The sequence below is a fragment of the Manacus vitellinus genome, unplaced genomic scaffold (assembly GCF_001715985.3).
Source record: "Manacus vitellinus isolate BGI_N305 unplaced genomic scaffold, ASM171598v3 scaffold_24_pilon, whole genome shotgun sequence".
Taxonomy (NCBI): domain Eukaryota; kingdom Metazoa; phylum Chordata; class Aves; order Passeriformes; family Pipridae; genus Manacus; species Manacus vitellinus.
Window position 1 is genome coordinate 4,860,417 of NW_021939798.1, and position 22,274 is coordinate 4,882,690.

The window sequence follows — 22,274 nt, forward strand, 5'->3', positions numbered from 1 at the left end:
TAGTGGAAGTTGCCCCTACACATGGCAGAGGGGTGGAACAAGATTATTTTAAGGTCCCTTCCAACCTAAACCCTTCTGTGATTCTATGAATTTAAGTGTCTTTATTACATAACAACTGAGAAGTTCTAACCATCTTCCCAGTCCCCTCTAGTTAACCAGAGGGACAACTATCACCTTTGATTCAGAACACAGAAAGGCTGTGCAGTATCCATACCTTTGTCATGGTGATGCCAGCCTCCTGCATAGTAATCCTGGAGTACTTGTGGAGGGTTCCAGGTGTCCAGAATATAGTCCACCTGGTGCTGCTTACGCCACGTCAGAGACTGGCAAAGGATCTCTCTTGCTTTATCGATGTTGAAGTCCCGGGCACGCAGGAATCTCAAAATGTGCTCATCCTTTGGGATCTGTCCACAAAACCAAACCCAGTTTTGTACTCAAGGTTTGAAACAAGAACAGAAAAACAAACAATAGAAGCTGAAAAACGTGCAGCCCTGCATCAGAGCAGGAGGAGGGTGTGTAGCACTGGAAGGTACTCAAGGAAATCAGCCTTTGTTTGAAACAGTCATGAGCCCTGTCAGGGACTGCAGGTACCTTCATAAAGGAGATAAAAATTTCATGAACTCTAATGTAATCATTTCCACCTGTGTGACCATACCAAGTCAGTCCAATTTAAATAAATCAGGACAGAACACAGACTGTATTTCATTGTCAAGTAAGAGGAAGCTGAGACACACATGCAAATCACAAGCTACTGGAAAAAACCCAGCCTTGCTGCTATCAGTGATTTAACTGGCCCCACTGCTTCCCTTTCAGTATTTGAGACTGTGATGTTTGGCCAAAGCAAACAAATACAAAAATAAGGTTATTGTAGAAACCAGGAAGACTTAAAAAACTGCTGATATTGCCCTGTGACAGTTTAACTGACATTCTGAGAGGCTTTCACACTGATTATTTAAGCCCCTCAGCCAGCAAAGTCAGCTGGACAGTCACAACAAACTCCTTCTGCAGTCACTGCTTTAATTTAGTTTTTGATCATGGAGGGCCACTTAACAGGCACAGTCAGGCACTGGGGGGGGTGGCAGGTTGTTTCATCAGGCCCACTTTGTACATCACACGCTCTGAGCCACGAGAGCTCACCAGTCACTTACTTTGCCTTTGTGCGTCTCCTGCAGCCACTGCCTCAGCCGGATGAGGCAGCTCTCCTGCATCGGGGTCAGGTCCCCCAGGTACCTCTTGATGTAGTCTGCGTCTAGTTTGTCTAAAGAGAGATGGTGCAGGGGATTAGAGTGGCCCTGGGCTGACCCAGGCAAAGCACCAAGTGATCTGCTGTGCTGCTCTCTCAGGCACAGAAGCGGCTGCTGCGTTCTGCGCAGTCAGAATTGAATAAAGGTGCTTCGAATCAATGCAAGGATGAGCAAGGCAACACACACAGTCATCTTAATCAAGAAGATGAATTCTCCTTCTGCAAGCTAAGGAAAGGAGCAAAAGGAGACATTTTCAAAAGCATTTTGCCAGTCTATTCAGACTCATCAATCCAGAGCACCACAGGGATTGCTGTTTATAGGAATTACTCAGTGAAGCTTTGATCTCTCAGTGCAAGAATTTTCCCAAATTCCCTTATTAACAGGGGGAAGGCAGACACAGCAGAAGACCGTGTCCAGGGAAGCTTCAGCTGTTTCCTACCCATTATTCCTACACTTATACCCATCCCTGAATTTCAGGGCAAGGAGCAGGCTGTTCATTTGCAACCTAATGAGCAGTGAAGAGTTTTTCTGCTCGTACCTGATCTCCATTTACTAGATCAGCCCGTAACAGCTCCCTGAGCTATTCCACATGTCACTGCTTGGCAAGCCTGCACTTTAACATTACATGTCACCAAACAAAGAGCCAACATGGAGCTTTTCCAGCTGCCCACGAGAAGCTGCACAGTGCTGAGAGGCTCTACAGTACCAAGAACCCCAGACAAACACCTCAGACCACCATACCATCTGGTGTTCCTGCAGTGGGCTCCGAGGGGCTGCTGGAGGTGTTGAGGATCTCCTTGTTGTTCAAGCCCTCCTTTGTGGCAGACTCTGGTATATTAATAGCAGGTGAAACTGGTCTCCTTGTGTGGGATGTGCTGCTCTCTGATTTACATGTGACAGGAGGAGTCCAGCGAGGTACAAAAGTTATTCCTTCTTCCTCCAGCTGCTTCAGGTAGTATTCTATTATTTCTTTTCCCTTCAAAAAAGAAAATTTACTTCAGCTACTAAAAAAACACTCTCCTAAGACACAGAAAGGGTTGGGCTGAACACCTATAAAGTGGCCAGATCTCTGTAAAGATTCCACTTGAAACACAGCCCTACACAGACACACTGCCCCAGGCTAAAGAGGAAGCAGCCCAGCTTTCTGAGCAGAGCAGCCTGTTACTTAGCAGCAGCCTCATTGTCTTTTGGTAACTTGGAGCCAGGCACCTCCTTCCCAACTGCAGGCTCACCTTTTTAATATTGCTGGTGTATTGCTTCATGGCAATCTTTTCCACTGTGCTTTCAAAACCAAAAAAAGATTTGATATCCAGACTTGCTGACTGTTCAAAACAGGTCCAGTCTTCATTGTCAGGATGGACCTGCAAGTTAAAAGATCATACAGCTCAGTTACCCATTTAGGGTTTTTTTCTCTTCACACTATTTGAAATGTTTCTTGTTTTACAGGTTCACACAGTCAAATAACATTCAAGAGGAACCTGCAGTGTCTTCCTTCCCTTGCAAAACACGACTAGGAAGAGGCAACACTGAAGGACAAAAATCTGAGGAGCCCTCCTATGGTCCCATGGCTCTTTTTTTTTTTTAATGAACACAAAAGAGGAGGGTGGAGAAACACTAGTGCAGCAGCCAAGAGCCAGAGGACTGGCATATTTTACACCCTGTCTTATTCTAGATAAGGGCTGGGACTGCAGTGTTATCTGTGCAAGAGGGTAAAAGCCTCCCCAGTGAACTCCCTGCTGTGACTGACAGCCCAGGGCCAGCTCAGCCAGGCTGAGCCCTGCAGCAAGTGCAGTGGGAGCACCTCCAGGCACTGCTGTCCCCAGCAGACACCCTGCAATGCACTGCTGCTCGTTGACCTACGAGGTACCTCAGTATTTCGTAGAATGAAAACTATTTTAGTTTTTTTTCTCCCATGATGAGGCCACAGAAAGAAGTGTACACTTCTCATGTAGCTGAATACTCTGTCCTAGAGCACTCCCACCTCTCCTCTCAGTTCATCTCTTGGTTTGCTGAGATCATCCTGAAATGGATATGTTGGTACTTGGAGCTGGACTTGATCTTCAAGGTTTTTTCCAACCTAAATTCTATGATTGATGCTGATATTTTTAAGAAAAGCTGTTTTCTAAACTCTCTTCAGCTAAAACAGACTTGTTTAAGCCATTTCAGGGCTGGGCTCTGAACTCATCCTTACACAAATGCTGGATTTCTGAGCATGCAACTGTCCTGATGCCTTAGGGTTCCCTTCCCCCTCAAAACATGCTAAAATTGACTTGGAACACTATCAACACTTTATAAGGAGACAACTACAGAAAAAAAATACCTTCCCTTCTTTTGCTTCTTCTGCTTTAGGGAACAGGAGGTACAAGAATAGCCTGTACAGACTAACTAAGTACAAATAATAATAACATCATGTAAGAATCTTCCTGTATTTTCGTAAATTCAATTATCAATTACCTTTAATAAGAATGAACTTTTAGAAACAATTTATTCTTCCATTAAAAATCTGGTTTTGTATTTACCTAAGTAATTCCTTAATTGAGTAGATCCAGGGCAAGAAATGTTGTGTTTTGTACATATTTACCACAGGCACTTTTCTGTACAGCATTTCCCCTGTTTAAACAGAGCTTTCACAGCAAAACTGCAGGGGAAAAGTGTTTTTAAACTTGCCTTGGAAATAATGGCAGAAATAAAAATAAAAAAAAATCAGATAATAGCATCAAGTGGGTTTGACATCCAGTTATCTTTTAACCACAGGTCTGTACACAACAGAAAGTGTTATGACCTGTACATAAAAGGAATGCTATAACAGAGATAAATTAGTTACATTTGTTAGCTTTGATCTGACCTTTAACAGCAATTTGAAGTTCTATTGCTATAGCCTGTGCTTTAAGTGCCTATGGGCATAGGCTAAGCCATTCAGAAATAAACCATGACCAGAGCAGAGCAGTAGGCATGCCACCAGACTCCTCTGGATCAGAAAACATCTGCACTAAAGACCGAGAACAACGAAAAAAAATAGGTTAAAACATAACTGACTCGATGAACTTCTGCCTGAGCTGAGCAGAAGGCAAACAAGCTCTGCTGAACTTTGCTTTGACAGTTCTGTCAGGGTGTCATCAGCCTCACCAAGTCCCACACTGCTGTTACAGACCACAGATTTGCCTAAACAGAGCTGTCAAACACAGCAAATTGTGTTGTGTTCTGCTCTCTGAGAAGATGCTCAAGCAAGAGGGTGCCAAACGTGTCTCAGTTCTTCGAGCAAGTGTGTCGCATTTAACTCTGACAACAATTATCACTCATGGCAGTGTGCTGGTTATTTTTTCTTGCAAGGCAAAAGCCAAGAACAACCCAACTTCTGTTTGTGTGAGTCCTGAAATCTAATCTAGCTCCATCTGTGGCACCACCAAGAGCCTGTTACTCACTGTGTAAGAGCAGTGCTCGTTAATGATGACTCTATTAGAGAAGGTTTCATTGTAGGCTTCTATATGCAAAGTCCTCTCTCGTCTGTTCAAAGAGTTCTTCTGGACAAAGTAGACATAATCCACTCCTGCAATCTGAGGAAGAGAAGGTAAACTGTGTTAAGATACAACATGCATGTGAAAGGATCCATCCAGAAGTATAAAATGGGTACTGAAAAGCTCATCACCTTTTTCAGGAGCCGCGGTGCGTCGATGTCCAGCTTACAGCGCCGCTCGATCACATGGATGGCTTCATCCTCACTCTTGTACTCATTTACAGTGTCACTGGCTACAAACATAGGGATCAGAGGACACGTAGGAAACCTTCTTTCATATGCCTACACGGATGGAAAGAGAAGAAAGCAAACGACCATCACAATTAATCCCCGAGGGTGGGTGCAGAATTCCTTCGCTGATGTCACCAGCATTTGGAGGCTCAATGTCCTTCAGAGCGTCCGTGGAAGGGGCTGAGCTCCACTGAGTCCACATTCCAGCTGAGAGTCACAGTGTATTCCAAGCAATGCATTTATTAATACACTCCTTTCCAGTAAAACGATTTTTAAAACGCACAGAATATCTCATTTCTCCCCTCCCTCTGAAAAAGGCAGTTGTTCGTTTTGTGCAGCGACAACCCTCTTGTCAGCAGTAACAGGAAAATAAGACCCTCTAGTTCTAAAATACCACAGGACAAAACAATTATGTGTAGGATTAAAAAAACCCCCCACATGCTAATTACCGGTGTTTCACCAAGCTGTCCAGAGGGATTTTCTTACAGCTCCCAAAGGTCTCATAAAAACATTTCAAATGCTATTTCTTAAGCTAACAGAGCTCTCAAGCTCCCTGTGCAGAGTGTTCATAATGATTTCACTGCAGTTTATCAGCTCACAGCTTTGTCCAACAACAGTCAGTCAGTCTTTGCAATACAATGAGGCCCTTTCACACTCCTGAAAATGTAAAGTTTTTGCAATAATGCAGAGCTAGCAACAGCTTTGATTCTGGTGAAAGAATGAAGTCATTTGAATAAGTTATCTCCTAAATACTTGACACACAGAGAGAAGATGGCATTAAAGCAGACACACTCAGACAGGATAGTAAAGAATCTGGGATCAGTAAAACAGGTAAGAGGAAAATGGGTGATATCCCCATTAATAAACTCGTTGAATTTTAGTTTTAGAACCACTGTGGCTATAGAAAACAACACAACTGTTATTTTTTTCCTTTTCTTTCATAGTCACTACAATAGCTCTGCTTCTCTTTGGCTTTTTTTTTCTTAAGTAACTAATTCTTTAGCCTGCTTTCCACATCCCCAATTACTTCAGTTTTGCTGTTATCAGAACCTCAGTGGCTTTGGTGAAAAGGATTTTGCAAGGTGTCCCAATGCAGAAGAAAGATTAAATAAAGTAAACCTCAGAGAACATCACAAAACAACTCTTTAAGAGAGCTAAAATATCCACCCTGTCCTTATAGATGATTTTAACTGCTCTGAATACAGCTGGGCTGCAGCACCAACAGGGAGAGGGTGTGGAACAAAATAAGCAGCAGCTGCACAAAGTATGCAATGGTGGGCCTGGAGGAGGAAAGGTCTCTTAATTCTCCCTTTAGAACAATTAAAATACTTCAGTTTATTACCAGTGTTCAACCCCAGTTTGAAGGCAGTGTTACTATGGTGACAGCGGGGCAAGGCACTAAAACAGTGCCGGCTTTTTTCCCTCGTGCATATTTTTAATCCATTTTTGCAGCATGACCGTCCCGAGTTCATAAAGCTCCTCTGTAAGGCCCCAGAAGCACAACCAGGGCAGGGGGACACACGGTCCCTTCTTCAGGAGTTCATCTGTGCACAGCTGGTTTTGTTTAAAGGAAGAACAGCAATAATTTCTGGGCTCTGGGATGGCTGCACAATGGAAGTGACAGAGCATTAGTGTTGGAACACAAGAGCCAGCAGTGGGGGGAAAAGTCTTTCACAGCTCCAGCACAAAGGGAGGATGGCTCCTATTAACATGGTATAAGAAGTTTCTTCCTTCTTTGGTCCTATTAGTATGGCAAAGAAATTTCTTATTTCTTTTATAAGGCTCTTGTTCTGGACAGAAGGCTGTACATTTTAGTACCTCAGCCCTCTCACTGAACAAGTCTCAGCGTTCTTCCTAAATTAACCCCTATTTTCACTGCAACAACTGCAGTTAAATGTTGTCCTAAGTCAGAAAAAGAAAAGATTTCCAGAAGAAACAAAACTGAGAAGTATTTCTCGTTTTCAGACTGCTTCATTTAATACTTTTATTTTGTTTTATTTGAGGACCTCATGTTATAACCATTTTTTATAGACAGGAGAGCAGGGTCAGTACATATTTAACATTTTTCTCACTGTTTTCAAAGTATTTTTTACATTTGGATGACAGTGAATTTTCTCCATCTGAACAGCCTCCTCTATGCCAAGCCCTTTTGCAAGTCTCCTTCACTGCACATATTGATGTTTTTCCCACCTTAGTTCTCAAAACACTTCCCATTTGCCCTGTGAACGCTTGCAAATCAGAACATTACCTGCTCCTGAGCATTTACTGAACTGTGAACAAAGAAATGCCCAAGAAGAATTTGTTGTTCTGAATGGGAAGACTGAACTGAATGTGTTCAATTTGGAAGAGAACAAAATAATTATCTGCCAAAAGCTGGCAAGCTGAACTGCTTACAGCAAACTACTTGAAGGTTCCAAAGAGATTAACAGCGACACAGGATTCTTCCTCCCTAAAGAACATGCACACAGAGTATTGAAAGCTGTTCACAGTCAATTTTATTGAGCTCTTAAATTAGTCCTGTGGTTTTTTTTTTAATGTACCATTGCCAATATGTTCTTGTAATGCATCATTTCTCAGAATAATTCACGGTTTGAATAAGAAGTGATTAGAGTGAACCACGGCCACATCAAAATATTCCATCTGATTCGAACATAGTTGTGTCTTCCACATGTGTCAGACAGTGCTGAGAGGGCAGGGAAACGCTGCTAAAGACTACAGGACACTGATAGATCCTCCTTCACCATGGACCAGCACAGCCCAGGAAAAAAACCTGTAATTTGGGGTACAACACAGCAAGAGACACGTGAGTCAGGGCAGCACATGCATGGCCAAGACTGCGGCTGTTAAAAGAGCACGAGAAGATTAAAGGAAGATCAAACGCTGCTTTTATTTTCTAACAGAACTGAAGGGATTTTCCTGTGTTGCTGAAGTGTTTTGAACCAGAAGTTTTGCCTCAAATGCAGCTTTGCAGACAGGAAATAACTGAACTGAGTTATCCAATGTTCCTCCAGCAGCCTGATAAAGCACAGTATCTTGTAAAATGCTGCAAATTCTCTGTATGATAGAGTTGTGGTTAAAGCAGGTCTCTCTTTACAAATAAAATCATTAGATAGTTCACACCTTTGTCTCAGGATCCCAAACACAATTAGTTCCTCAAAAGCAAAGAAGCTGCAGCAGACCCTGAAGGACTCCATGCAAGAATGAAAAGCTGTTGCTGTAGGACTCAATGCACCCAAGAATGGTGTTGCAAGGACCATTTTCTCCTGTCACATGTGACACACATGGTGTGTGCAGATTCTGCTGTGGAGCACAAGTAAAAAGCCCAAATGTGCTCACCCTCAAAACCTCCACAGCTGCTGCTGGGCCTGACATGAGAAGCTGCAACACCTCTTTGGCTGAGAGAGAGACACCTGGGTGCAGATCTGTTTAAAGATGATTTTAAGCCTGCAATTCTGCAGTTCCCCAATAATGTACTTTTTACAGCGTCCCATCAGCCTCTGGAACATTTGCATACTCTGATATATTCGAAGCTGCATCAAGAAAAACACAGTCTGGTGAAGCAGCTTGAACTGCAAATTTAACTTTCTTAATGCACGTTAACAGCAAGAGCACTGACAGGCATAATTTCAACCAAAACAGCACTGTAATAAAGCTTCTTTCCAACTGCTTCCCTTAGCAACTCATGCTCGGAGGAGAGTCGAAATAACAGGATTTATTCCACTTTTATCCTTGCTAGTATTTCAGCTGTGTTTAAAGACATGAAAGCATTTCAGAAGTCAGACTATTTTAAACCCACTGCAGTTGTTTTTCATAGCCAAGGGAATTGTACTTGCTGCTGCTGCTGCCCTCAGATTTTGGAATTCTACTATCAGGAATAACAAGTTCCTTTCAACATATCACCTTTAAAACAGCATCTAGGTATGACCCCAAACCACTCTTGCTGAGGACCAAAGACTTCTGGCTTTTTGCTTCTCAAACCATGCCCAGGGCTAATAAAATACCTTGATAACAGGCATGTGTTCAGCCCTTCAGTGGGAAAAGTCAGTCATTTATGCAAATAAATTACTCAGCTGCTCTGGCCAGATTAATATATTCCCAGTCTCCTGCCTTCAGGGATAGAGACTGTTTGGTATTTCCATTAGATGACTCAAAACTACCTTCTGTACTGAAAAGAAGAAAAAAAAAAGAAATCTTGCAAGCAATCTGATGCTCTGCTGTTCTAGTAGCTGAATCCTCCAAAGAGAAATTGTAACTGAAAATAAGCAGTGAATAAGCAGGAATTTCAGTCACCATTTGAAAAATGAAGCATATTGAGTGCTTTATACACCTTAATTGCATGAATCAAGCTCTTAAGATGCTTTATTTCTTTTTTTTTGATGTTTTCTGATCAAACTGGCTGGAACAGTGACCTTCCAAGAGCAGCACAACATTCTCCAAGGGCACCTCAAGAGAACCCACGAGCAGATTCATCCTGGCAATCCAGTCTAGTCTGCAGCACTCGATGTGTGCCACATCCCAACTTTAATTCCTGCCTGCAGCACCTGCCTACGTGTGGGCACTAATCCTATACACTTCCAGTATGTGGGACTCCTGAATTATTCATAAACACACAAGAAACAAGAAGGGTCGCTCCAGCAGGATGCTGCCCTGGCCCGACAGGCTGCATTCCAGCAGCTTGATCATTCCTGCATTCCTGCACTACATCCCTTCCTCCCCCTGCATTAGAGCACTGCAGATCAATAGGAAAAGCACTGGCTCATGGGAGGGCAACCAAGAGGTTTCAAATTCTTGGCAGCTGCATTTGGAAAGGAACAATTCTGGATTAACTCTCACGGACCAGCAGACACCTTCTCATGCCCCACACACTGCTGTTCAGAGCTCCCTACCTCTCTCCTTATAATCCATCCATCCATTTAAAAATCATTATGCTTGCACAAAGCAGTGTGATCTCACTGCCAGTGTCTGAGGGATGTGAGCTCACACGGCAGTGATCAGCTCGGGGGGGTGTGTGGAAGAAAACAGATGGTTAGAGCGGATATACCTCAAAAAGCTCTAGAAATAGGTTTTTTTTTTGGTAAGGTAACACTCCCAGGCACCAGCAACAGGAACGTGAACCAGACTGCAGCTTGGGAAAGAACAAACATGTTGAATATAGAGGGAGTCAGCTCTCTGGAAAGAAACCCTCCTCTGAAGCCAGTTCTGGGAGGAGGAACAGCCTTCCAAGGACACATTCATGGTACCCAGCCAGTCCCAGCAGCACAGTTACACTTTGCTTTTTGCAGTGACCTTTTCCCAGCACTGCAGCTCCACAGCAGCCCTTGCTCAAAGGAGGCTCAAATGGTTTTTCCCTCCACTGCGTTTTCACTTCATTAAACGTTCTCATTTACAAAGAGAGAAGTTATTCTCCTATCGCTGGGAAACAAGGGCTGCTCAGCAGCCACTCAGTTCTAGAACTCTCTCTCTGGAAAAGGCCAAGAATGCTTTAGTAACAGATGAGGTTTGTGGGGACTACAGACAACCCACCAGCACGAGACATGCAGGGTCAGACCTGTCAGTGAATGGTTGTGTATCACCTGAAACACAAAAATTTCCTATATGCACCATTTCTGGCCCTAGACAAATGAGAGGCATCCATTTTTGATTTCTCTGTAAATCCTGGCCCAGTTTATGCCATCAAGGTATCACTAGTCAGACTTTCAGAGTACTGGGATGATAACCCACTGCACAATTGGTGTGTGCAGAAGTGGACCTTACCTGCAAGAGACCTTCCTTCCCTACTACTTTTCTCAACCATGTAGAGAACACAATCCCTTACTTTAAAAGGGGGGGGGAAGTTTAAGCCTTCCATTGCAATTTCTACCTTTAAAAAGTGTTTAAAAGTGTTCAAATTAGAACTAGAACACAATACACTCCTCCAAAGGTTTTCCAGCAAGGCTCACCAATGATGAACCTGCTGGCTGTCACAGCAAGATCAACAAACAAAATGTTTGCATAACAACTTATCACTGAACTGGATTAAGCAATGAGAAAGCACATCAGGAAATACCTTGTGTGGAAGCCCTCCAAATTAAAAATTATAATCCTTCACCTGAAAGAGAGCTACTTCAAGGATCATAAGAATTAAGGCAAAGCATTTTGCCCCACAGTGGTACAAGTCACTCGGGAACAGGATATATTGTCTTCACCCTCTGTTGTTCCGTGGTATGAGATGATATTTGGCCATTTAAGTATTAATGGTGACTATTAAGTGTATCCAAGATAAAATAAATAACCCTTCTGTAAGTCACACTGAAAAAAAAATAAAAAAATCAATAGGACAAGCCACTATCAGTAAGACAAACGTTCTGCTTTATTTTAGAAGCTAAAATTTCCTGTTGACTACACAAGTGTAGAAAGTGCTACTGACCTTGGACTTTCTAATTAAATGATCATTAGTGCATTTAGAGTGTCAGTTTACAGCACTGTTCACATACAGTCTTCCAAAGCAAAGCATTCCCCAGTAATTGCCCAAAATGGCACAAATGCTTCTACTTTGCAGGAATACATTCACTCCTTAAAGTTCATAAACAATGGAGTTGGTCTAAAATTTTCAAAAAGGGGGCTATGAAAGTTTTATATAATTATGCATCAAATCCTTGAACTGTAATTACAATTAGTTTTTTAGTCCCTGAAGTTCTATTTTTTGTTGTTGGGTTTTTTTTCCCAAGAGACCACACAAAAACACTTTATTATACAAATTATGAGACAAGTGCTAACAAGAATCTACTCTGCACAGGTGCTGTTCATGAATTCTAACTGAAGGCTAATTAATTTCTCCAACAGCAAGTGAAGTAAGCTGGAGAAATGACCTCAGCTGTTCTCCAATGCAGTGATCAGAGCCTTCAGGTAGAGTATCTGGAAAGAAAAGTTGTCAATGCTTCAAAAACGTACTGCAGCATGACATTCAGATTCCTAAAACGCTGTATTTATGGTACTGCACTGAAGGAGTGCTCAAATTTACAGCCCAGTCTCTCATAATCAGAAAATCCATGGCTCAACTGACTCAGGAGAGACTGTCACTGAATCAGTCCTGGCCTTACAGACATTAATGGATCCTGCACAGTCTCCAAGCATTCCCTGTGCTTGGAACACTCACAGCTGTTAAATAACCTGTGCTCTGAGCAGCCCAGACACCTACAAACACTGAAGGTCACCAGAGAAACCATTCCATTAACACCACCAGGGCTTCACTGGGCCTTGCTGGAGCATGAAGTGCTACAATGACTTGCTCTTCACAGTATCCTTGCCTCGAGAAAAGCATCTGAGAGCCTTAAGGGGCTTAACAGCCAGTAAATTGAGCTTCCTCAACTTGCCTCTCCTTCTGTGGAAAGGAAATGAAAATTCCTGAGAAATTCTCCAGGAAACCAGGAGCTCAAGAAAATGAAACCATCTATAAGCAGAGGTGGACAAGAAACCATTTTTTCCCTGGCATTAACCAAAGCCATTAAATTCCTGCCCCTGATGGTTCCTCTGTCACTCAGGAGTCCTGCATGGAAGAAAAGGTTTTATCAGGTGCACAGAAGAGCATAATCCCTGCCCCTCCTTGTCTTCTTTTGATGCTTACACTTGTTTAAAGGGGTTCTCTTGATTTAATCAGGTTTCACTGGAAAGGATTTCAGACCCTACACTGCTACAAATGACCCACTAGAACCTTGCAAAAGTCCACACAGAAAGAGGAAGAGAGATTTATTCCAATACATTCAAATTCCCCCCTGGCTTAACTATATAAAGCTTCAGATCTTAACACTTCATATGAAGAAGAGGGCAAGACTATTCTGCTCATTTTTACATTTAGCTGTATTAGAAGCCCACAGTACTTTCCAGTTAAGTAAATATCCAGTTAAGTTTCTTGCACATTTCAGATAGACTCTACCTGTTAAAATCATCTTATGGACTCACCACTGAATAAACAATACCTATTTGTTCTACCAAATAGGTTAACAGGCCAGTCATACCAAGCAGGCACAGCAATTTGCTGCTCAAATCCTAGAAACACAGCAAGAAAACCTCCCATCTCCACATCCATTCTGCAAATTCCTGAAACAAAGTGCCTGAAAACAATGAGGACGTTCCTCACAACCACTACAAAATAACCCAGCACAAAGACTAAACCCAAATTGAATAACTACTTTGTAATCTTACATGAAGGGCTTTGATTCAGTGAATTAAAAATCTCTATGGAGTCAGGAAACAGCAGAGAAGTTACTCTTGTGCTTTAGCTTCAGTAAGTTACTCCAGCTGAGACCATTAAAATTTAGAGAATTTTTTGTTGGCCTCTGGCTCCAGACAGCACTTACCACTACTCATCCAAAGCACGTGAGGGATGTACACAGGGAAGCAAAAACAACCCTTCAGAACAGACTCCCTGTGGCTTCTGACAAGGAGTAAAGCCCTGTTACACATAACAGAGCTTTATCTCCACACAGCTCTGCAGACACAGTCCAGGCTACTTCACACCTATTTAATCTCTTCCAAGTCTTCTGCAGTGTAAAAGGAATAACTTCCTGTTAAATTTGGGGCATAACAATAGTTTATACACGTGCACAATCACAAAGATCATGAAATGGTATTATAAAGGAAACCATGTGTTTGATAGCTCCCAGTTAAAGTGCTGTTTTACACAGCACATCACACACCACCCTGGATTTCTGACAACGGGACCTTTCATGTGTGGAACTGCTACAAAGCACTTCCAAGTGAATGTAACCACACTAACACACAAATACTGGCATTTCTGTCCATCTCTGTAGCTCAGGCAGCATGGTTACAGTGTTGATCACTATTGGCTCTAAGCAGGTTCCAAATCCAGATCAAATGCATAACCTGGTGTTTTAAACAGCCCTAAAAGCTACCCTGCAGGCCAGTTCTGGTCACCTGGGCCCTGAGTCCCTCTGAGGTGTAATGAACTCGGGCACAGAATCACTGACTCACTCAGGCTGGAAAGTACTATTAAGACCATTCAGTCCAACCATTAACCCAGCACTGCCCAGTCCACCAAAAAGCAGGAGGAAAGTGTTATTGGGGGACTGCAAGGTCTGCAGCAAACTGCATCTATATTGGAGCATAAATGTATTGGCTCCGGAGCTGGTGAATCTCAGCCTTGGCATCCAGTGTTTTCAAGCATGAATAAAGTTACTCTAATACTTTAATATTTCATTAAAATAATTTAGGCCTTATAAATAAAGCAGGAGATCCAAAACAGGCTATGAAGTAATTTTCTAGGTAAGTGGAATTTTACTGGTAATTGGCTGTCGAGTTACGTAAGTGCGGCCACCAACCCACCCGAGCGAGCCAAGGGCCTCCTTCCTGCACCAGGAAAAAACAGCCAGACAGAAACCTCAGCTCTCAGGAGGGATGGGACCAGTCAAGCCACCCACACAGGCTCTTTCTACACAGATCAGTACTTTACCCCCCTCAGTGTACCCTTCCTATTCAACATCTGGGAGTTTTTTATGTCAGAAAAGTGGTCACAGAGAAGCTTTACCGTCAAAATTACAGGGGCTTATGTTGCATGCAATGAAACAGGAAGGGAACTGGCTCTTAACCATCTGAGAACCACTTTGCTACACGCAGAGATGCCATGTTCTTCCACATAAAAACTACATCTTCGATGATTTAATGCAGGTGTTTTCAGATTTCTGGTGGTAAAAGATGCACCGGCTCAGCAGGCAGAACAGTTTGGGGATAAAGGAGCTGACCTGAAGACATGTTTTATCTGTAAAAGGAGGATCTTCAATAACCACAGGCATGCCTCAACGGGACTTGAATTTGAAGAGTGGTTTCTTTAAAACAGATCTGAGTCACCTGTGGTTTGCCTAAATAAACCTGCACAGGTGGAACTGTGTCACACTTGACACAATTCTTGTCTGGGAGCCTGAATGTCCATCCTCAGACAACACATTAATGACCAGGGCGGGGTATGAGGAGAAAGTGGACAGCTTGTGTAGGAGTTTTGGAGTTAAACCTGCTTTGCCTCCCAGGCACTCACAGAGAATCATTAATTCTCTTCCTCCCTTTGGGAAGCCCAGACAGCCCAAAAGAGCCCAAAGCACAGTGCCACTCCACTAAAGAGTGAGCAAGCCTAACTTCAATTGCAGGCTTTGCACAATCCTGAGACACAAATCTCTAAAATGAGAAGCTGGAATAGAGAAGTTGGGCAAGTACTACTCCTTCCTCAAAAAAAACCCAAAAGATTAAGGACAGAAAACCCAACCAATGCAAATAAATAATAAATGCAAATAAAATAATTTTAATCTTCCTTTCCTTTGGAGTAAGCTGGGAAAGCCTGATCACTCAGGTTAGGCTGGCTTATGACTGAGACCAAGATCAAATTGCTGGTTAGAAAGAAAGCAACTTACATTGCTCTGGTCTAGGCTGAAGGTGGAATATCAAGGACAGACTTTGCAGCCCTGCTGCTCCAAGCTGTCCTTCAGTATACACAGACCTTACCTGACCCAGTGGGGGCAACAGCAGTATCAGATGGACCTGCAATTTCACTGTAGCTTGTTTATATTAAATGCATTTGCAAAACCACTCCATGTTCAGAAAAGAGAAAAAAAAAAAGTCTGCCTTGCCCGTGTTCCAGGCAGGACAGATGGAAATCAGCCTGGCCCAGAAGCCACACAGCTCCCAGCACAACACTGTGTTTGACAGAACGTGCCCTGCAATTAGAGTCAACTTCAGGAGTTCCTATGATAGGAAACTTGGCTTCTGACCCCAATTGCACAGGACACGACTGTTTTGGCTCAAGGTTAAAGTACTATGGAGAAGAGGCTGACCTCCAAAAGAGCATCACAGCACAGGCTGGCGACAGGCCAGTGAAAGCTTAAATGCCTGGAGACTGACATGTGATTACTGGGGAATGTGAGCTATTCCCAAGCACTTCCTATTTCCCTGCAACGCTGGCAATACACAAACCTTTACATAACACAGCAACATATCTTTCTTTAAATTTTTTAAGAGGCACACATAAAAACGACTGTAAACCATAAAGCTTGTCTCCCCACTTATTGTAAATAACCATTACTTGTCTTACAGCAGCTGAACAATCACAGCTATGTTCTGTGCTGCCAACAGGCATCTCAAAGGCACAGGGTGCTGCCACAGTGAAAGAAGAATTTGGTACTTGGCTTCCCCTTTCCTTTTCCAGTTAACAAAATTGCATGTCTGGTTCCTCTGAAGAAGAACCAAAGTTTTACTTTAAAATTCAGCTGCAATCCCACTGTGTCCACTGAGGATCTATTTTTAGAACAGTCAAATATTCCTTACTGCTCTATTGTACCACGCTCAAGTCTCACTTTTATGAGCCCTATAATTAGTATTCGTCACTTGTTTGGTCTTAGAATCAGAGACACTTTCAATAAGAAGGTCTGTTAAAACATGTTTAACATCTGGAATATGTTAGGCTATTTTAAATAAAATTATTACTGCGCAGACAAAATTTAATTTAGGAGTGGAGGAGGAAAGGATGACTACAGCACTGCTACAGTATGGGCTCAGAATTCCTCATTAAACCAGTGTCTGTAAAGACTTGTACTACCACAAAAAACAAAGTCTCCTGATCTCCAGTCAGATCCCCCCCTCCCCATGACGGTTCAGTGAAACAGGTTTGACTTCATTGCCTCAGACTTCACCCACCAGGTTTTCATTTGGCCCAGAGGCAGTTGGCCTCTAAGCCCTGCACTGGTGATTTCACTCTTCCAAGACCATAATCAGTACATTGAGCTTTGCCAGAAGGACATAATTCAAGATAAACAGCACGGCTCAATTAATGTAAAGGTCTCAGTTTGGCTTTTGGACCAGCAAGATATTACCTTCTAGACAGAAAGCAGCCATACTCTATTAAGCAAACCAATTAAATTTTTTTTAAGTACACCAATTAAAACTTGACCATTCACTAATGTCAATGGAATGCCATCAAAATGCAGCATGATAGGGTTTGGAGCCCACAGGCTATTTAACTCTTAAGCTGGGAAGTGAAGTGGAACAAAAAAAATTTCTTTACCTTATATCCATGTCTGATGTATCAGAGATCCTCAGAAAGGTTAAAAACTGATGGTGGAAGATCAACAGTACAGAGTAGGGGTTCCTTACATGACATCATAAACTACTGAACAGACTCAACACCATGAAAATGAGTATTTAAAAACTGAGGGAGATACCTGACATACCTACCAGGGCAGGCAGCACAGAGAACCGAGTTTGGTTTTACTGCCTCTTCCAACACGAGAAGAAGGAGGGAGGTTGAGCCAGAGCCAGGCTCTAGAGAAGGGATCTATCACTTGACAGAGCATGTCATGAAGCACGGGGTGTCAGGGTGACATGACAGAGCTCACTTGGTTCCAGAAAGGAATTGGGAGGCACAAGAAATCCAGCACATGCAGTGTTATTACAGACAACGGCACACTCGGGACCAGAAGGGCTGTCAAGACACATTGCTGGAGGATGAGAGTATCCTAAGAGAGTGTTACCATATGTTTATCTCACTCTTATCCTCTCCCCTAGAGGCAGATACTGCCCTTGGCCTCTGCCAGAAACACAGCACTCCAGTGAGAGAGGTCTTATGGGGCAATTCAGTTCTGTGGTCCCTGTTAAGAGACAAACACAACCCCCTTCCCCATGACCAAATACATCTCTCAGGTCTCAATAACCAGGTAATACCACTGGCAGGGTAAGGTTGTATAGCTTCTGCACCCCTGGATCTGCTTCCCAACAAAATACAAAGATATCACCTCCCTTCAAACATAAGCCAGTTGAAAAAGAACAGTCTAGAGTTGTTTAATTCTTTTCTAAAAAGCTATTAAAATCATAGATTAGAGACAATCAATTCTTTGTTCCTTACCCTCCTTTACAGCAAAGAAAGGCAAACAAAAGCATGAATAGGTTTAGCCAACACGGAACAAACAAGTTCAAGAGAAATTGCTTTAAATCCTGTTCATTACAACATCAGTGGCTGCACCACACAGACCATGAAACACTTCAATAGAAATAAGTAATTTCAGAGAGCCGTGAATTCAGTAATGAAGAATTTATCTACAAGCCAATGAATTGCACAGCACAGACAGTTTTGCAAATCATGTAGTATAATTTACACACTGAATGAAACAGCCAGGAAAAACACATCCTCTGGAAGAGGTTCTGCTGACTGATGTTCCTGAGCTGGACTGAGTGTCCCTGGCATTCCCATTTTACACCGAATGGAGAGACACAAAGCACTCCAGAAAGGAAGTGCTCTCCTCAGGAAACCATTCCCTTCTGCTGTGGCACAAACAACTAGGAATGGCACGTTGCCATCCTGACCATCAGCAGGGAAATATTCATTTTCACAGAATGAGATCTATTATTACCAAAGTGATATGATCCAATATTGCAGCGGCAGTAGGCGAGGTAGAAAGTTATCAGAGAGGCTGAAATGTTGAGGTTTGCAATGTAGCTTTCAACTGCTACACAAATTGATATGCATATATTTCCAAAGGCATCTACAGTCAAGTTTTGAGAATATAAATAATGTCAGAATGAAAACTGCTGTAATTATCCCACATGTAATCCATAACCCTATGGATTTTGATATTTAGCTTCACAAATCTGACCATGACAAAGCCTTGAAATGCTACTTTAAGAGAGCACATACATATATAATTAAGAATTAAAACGGTGTAAATAAAAATTCATTTTTAATACAAAAGGGTAGCTTCCCTCCCACAATCCCTCTGTGGTCACCAGAGTTAAACCTGGCAGGTTCCAACAGCCCTGTGATATTTTTATTTTCAAATTTGCTGATATATAGAACTCAAACCTAATTATCATAAAGTAAAACCCAAGAGGAATCCAAGATAGAGAATGCTCAAATATGAAGTTTTATACGTGAATACAAAGCAAGACAGCCAGTCTGCTCGCACATGGCCCTGTTAGAATTTACAAAATATAAATTTTTAATTTTCATTTTTCTAAGGTGAGGACAGATGCCCCTCCATGCCAAAGGAACTCTCAGAACCCACAACTCCGAGCCATTAAGCACAATTTGCAAGTACTTTGCACTGCTAAATAATACCTGAAGGCTGCTGAATCAGGTTTCTAATGGCCCCTTCACTTACCGTTAGAGCAGCCCCACTTCTGCATTTTTCAGACTGCAGATCCCTAATTATTTCCCCATGGAATCAAGGGCTCCCACAGCCCAACGTGTCCTGACAAATGCCTTGCTGACTCGCTCTTTCTTGGGGCCAGCTGCCATGAGCTCACCAACAGCACAGGGGGGACGAGCACCTGCTCCCACAGGGCTGCTCAGCAATGGGGCCAGCAAGGTTTATTTATCTTCCTTTCCTCCAGGACAGCTTCTGACCAGCCTGTCTCCCTAACTGATGAACCTGCCTTTGCAAGAAAGCAAGAGCAGCAACCTGGAACACCAGCTGAGCTATAATGGGAAACCACATACTTGGTGATGTTTCTCTGACCCTTAGAACAGAGAGCCCGTGAACCACAGGCTGAAACCCTCCGTGGAGCAGGCTGAAATCAGCATTACTTGGGCAAAAGCAATGCAGAGGAAAGCCAAGAACTCCAGGGAAATTTTGATGGCTCCCTGCTTGCTTGTAAGTCTTTTGGCAGCGCTGCCCCACGCTGCAGTGGAACCCAGATAATGCCAGATGGTTCTTCCAACACAAGATTCCCACCACGTTGCCCCCAGATCTTCCACCAGTGTGGGTCCTTGGCATGGCTCTGACCTCAACCACCACTGACTGAAACCAGCTGCAGATCGACTGTGAGAAGGCCAAATTATTAAATTACCTGTAACAGGCCTAACTTAACATTTTACATGAGCTGCTAACCCGACCTGTCTTAACTATATCACAAAAACGAGATAAAAAGTTAATAACTCAGCTTAACAGCCTAGTTCTCAATTTAGAATACATACAGGCTAATTTTAAACTACACAAAAAACTGGAAGACAAATTCACTTGGGAGAAAAGAAAATAGACCATTTAAGACTAACCTGTAATTAATTTCAACTTGAGCTAATTAACAGATTTCCTTGCATATTCTCAGAAGATTCATTCTACATTCAGAATGCAACAGTTTAAAGATTACCCCGCCAGCCTTCCCCCCAGAAACACGCTGAATCCAAACTGTGTGCAAAGCAAGAGTAATCCTGGTTACAATGAACACTCCCCCAATTCTGCATTCCAAACTCTGGATTCTGACTGAAGGTGGTCTATGGGAAGTGCTCAGGGGTGGCCTCCAGTCCCTCAGGATCTCCTTCCACTCCCTTTTTCGTGAAGTGCTTGTTTCCTAAAAGCACAGCAGTGGAGATATTCCTCTGTGTAAGAGCTCCACAGAACAGGTAGCACAGACTGTCCCCGCTGGAGGTGCACATAGCTGGCCATGCCATATGGGAACACCTCATTCTGAGCTCTAGGCCACCCCTGGCTTCTCACTGAATATGGTTTTTTTAATTAACACTGAAAAAATAACCATCTCTCTTTCCCACAGGGTTTTGAAGGCTTTTATACATGCTTCTTAAAGGCTAACCACGTGTTAGACTGTGGGCATGAAGTCACACCTTTTTCAGATCGTAACTGTAGTACCATGAGTGTCCAGGACCCTCCAAAATGTGAAACCACTTCTTTCCTGCCACACTCCCACCTGTTTAAGAGTTTTAACTCAAAGGAAACATCACCTGGCTGAGCAGCAGCACCTCACACCAGAGCTAAAACACCTGCAAAGGGTGAAAAGCTTGGAGTGTTTTGATACACATTTCTCTTCTACTGACACCTTTCAGAGTGTGACAGTAGTGGTGGTTTAGCTTTTAAAGTGTAAAAGACTTGTAAAAAACTGACTAAAAGGGTTTAGGGAACAAGAGAACTGCAGCTGTCAGCCACAGTCAGGTCATGTGTTTGCCCAGAGAGAAAAAACAAACAAAAAAACCCAAAACAGGAAACAGCCAGCCATGGAAATATCTAAGCAAGCCATGAAATAACACGTGAAGGGCACAGTTAGCAGGCTGCTAAGTCAATATTTTTCCCCAGTGCTCAAGTGAACTCTCACATTTGTTTGTTACCCACAGCTCGACCCAAACAAGTGGCCAAAGAGTCATTTGTTCTTTACAGTGTGTGCTGACACGGGAGAGCACCAACCACGCAAACCAGCAGCGAAACTGCAGGCACTTCATATAAAACCAGAAATTCCACACGAGGCTCTGCTCCACTGCAGTTTTACCAACACATTTCCAATAGCAAATAAACCCGGGTTTTCAACAAAGGCAGGAAGCAGAGTGGATGAGAGCCTGGGAGTTCTAGAACAGAAGGGAAAACAGCCGAGCAGTTTTGGGAGTGGACGCTCAGGCTGTTCCCTTCCCTGGGGTTTAAGCACCCAAGACAAATCCTATATATCCTTTAGAGGATATATAGTATAGGATATATATAGGATATATAGTACATTTAAAGCCTACTTTGTGCTTTCAAAAGCACTTGGAGAAGAGCTTCCGTTTCCTCACCAGCCTCTCAGCCCCTCTTCACATGATGTGTGGGGAATGCATTTTTTTCCAGGAAAAAGAAAATGAGACTGGAGGGAATAAAAATTGCAAGGATCTATGTGCAGGTGTGGCACTTGATGCAGTTTGGGGGGGGTTAAATTACTTTTTAAAGTAATAACTTTTATAATGACAATATAATGTACTGCCTGATCAGGAAGCTCATTACAATCTAGATCAAGGGATTATACTTTGATTTGTCAATCTGTAAAAATAGATATTTTTTTTTCTAATCTACTTTATTGCTGAAGTGTATTTATCCCATCTACAATCTTACTACTCACCTGTAATTTAGGGATACTTTAATTCATGAGCTAGACCTTAAAAACTGCTTTTTCAGATCTATAAAAACAAAGAAAGCTAGGCAGCCTGCTGTCCAAAAGCAGCAAATCTGAACCATTAAAATGATAATATAATGAAAGGCACTACACATTATATTTAGTAGGAAAGATTCATGCTTGAGATACTTTAGATATTCCATCAGAACAAAGGAAAAATGTTGAGATGGATTTTTTTATTCACATTTATTTCTGAAACTAAGTAATTTGTGGCTGTATATAGGTCTTTTTCTAAATGGGCTGAAGAGCAATAAATTTTTCACAGAGCTTCCAGAAATTGAAAAAAAAAAAATCCCTCTGGTCAATGGTTTGATTCAATGTGTGTTTTTTCCAAAATCTTATTTATTTTCCATTTGCATTCCACCCTTGGAATGCCATTGCAGCTG

The 22,274-nt window shown here is 42.5% G+C and overlaps 1 protein-coding gene across 1 annotated transcript in view; it reads right to left on the reverse strand.

Annotated features, from left to right (window-relative positions):
- Window positions 1–22,274, reverse strand: part of SEC14L1 (SEC14 like lipid binding 1) — a 41,146-nt gene that overhangs the window by 12,800 nt on the left and 6,072 nt on the right. Inside the window, exons 3-8 of the mRNA XM_018073306.2 lie at window positions 4,891–5,040; window positions 4,667–4,798; window positions 2,477–2,605; window positions 1,986–2,220; window positions 1,149–1,258; window positions 215–404 (exon numbers count right to left, since the gene is read on the reverse strand). Of these exons, the coding sequence (XP_017928795.1) occupies window positions 215–404; window positions 1,149–1,258; window positions 1,986–2,220; window positions 2,477–2,605; window positions 4,667–4,798; window positions 4,891–5,040 (946 nt within the window). The remainder of the gene's footprint in view (window positions 1–214; window positions 405–1,148; window positions 1,259–1,985; window positions 2,221–2,476; window positions 2,606–4,666; window positions 4,799–4,890; window positions 5,041–22,274) is intronic.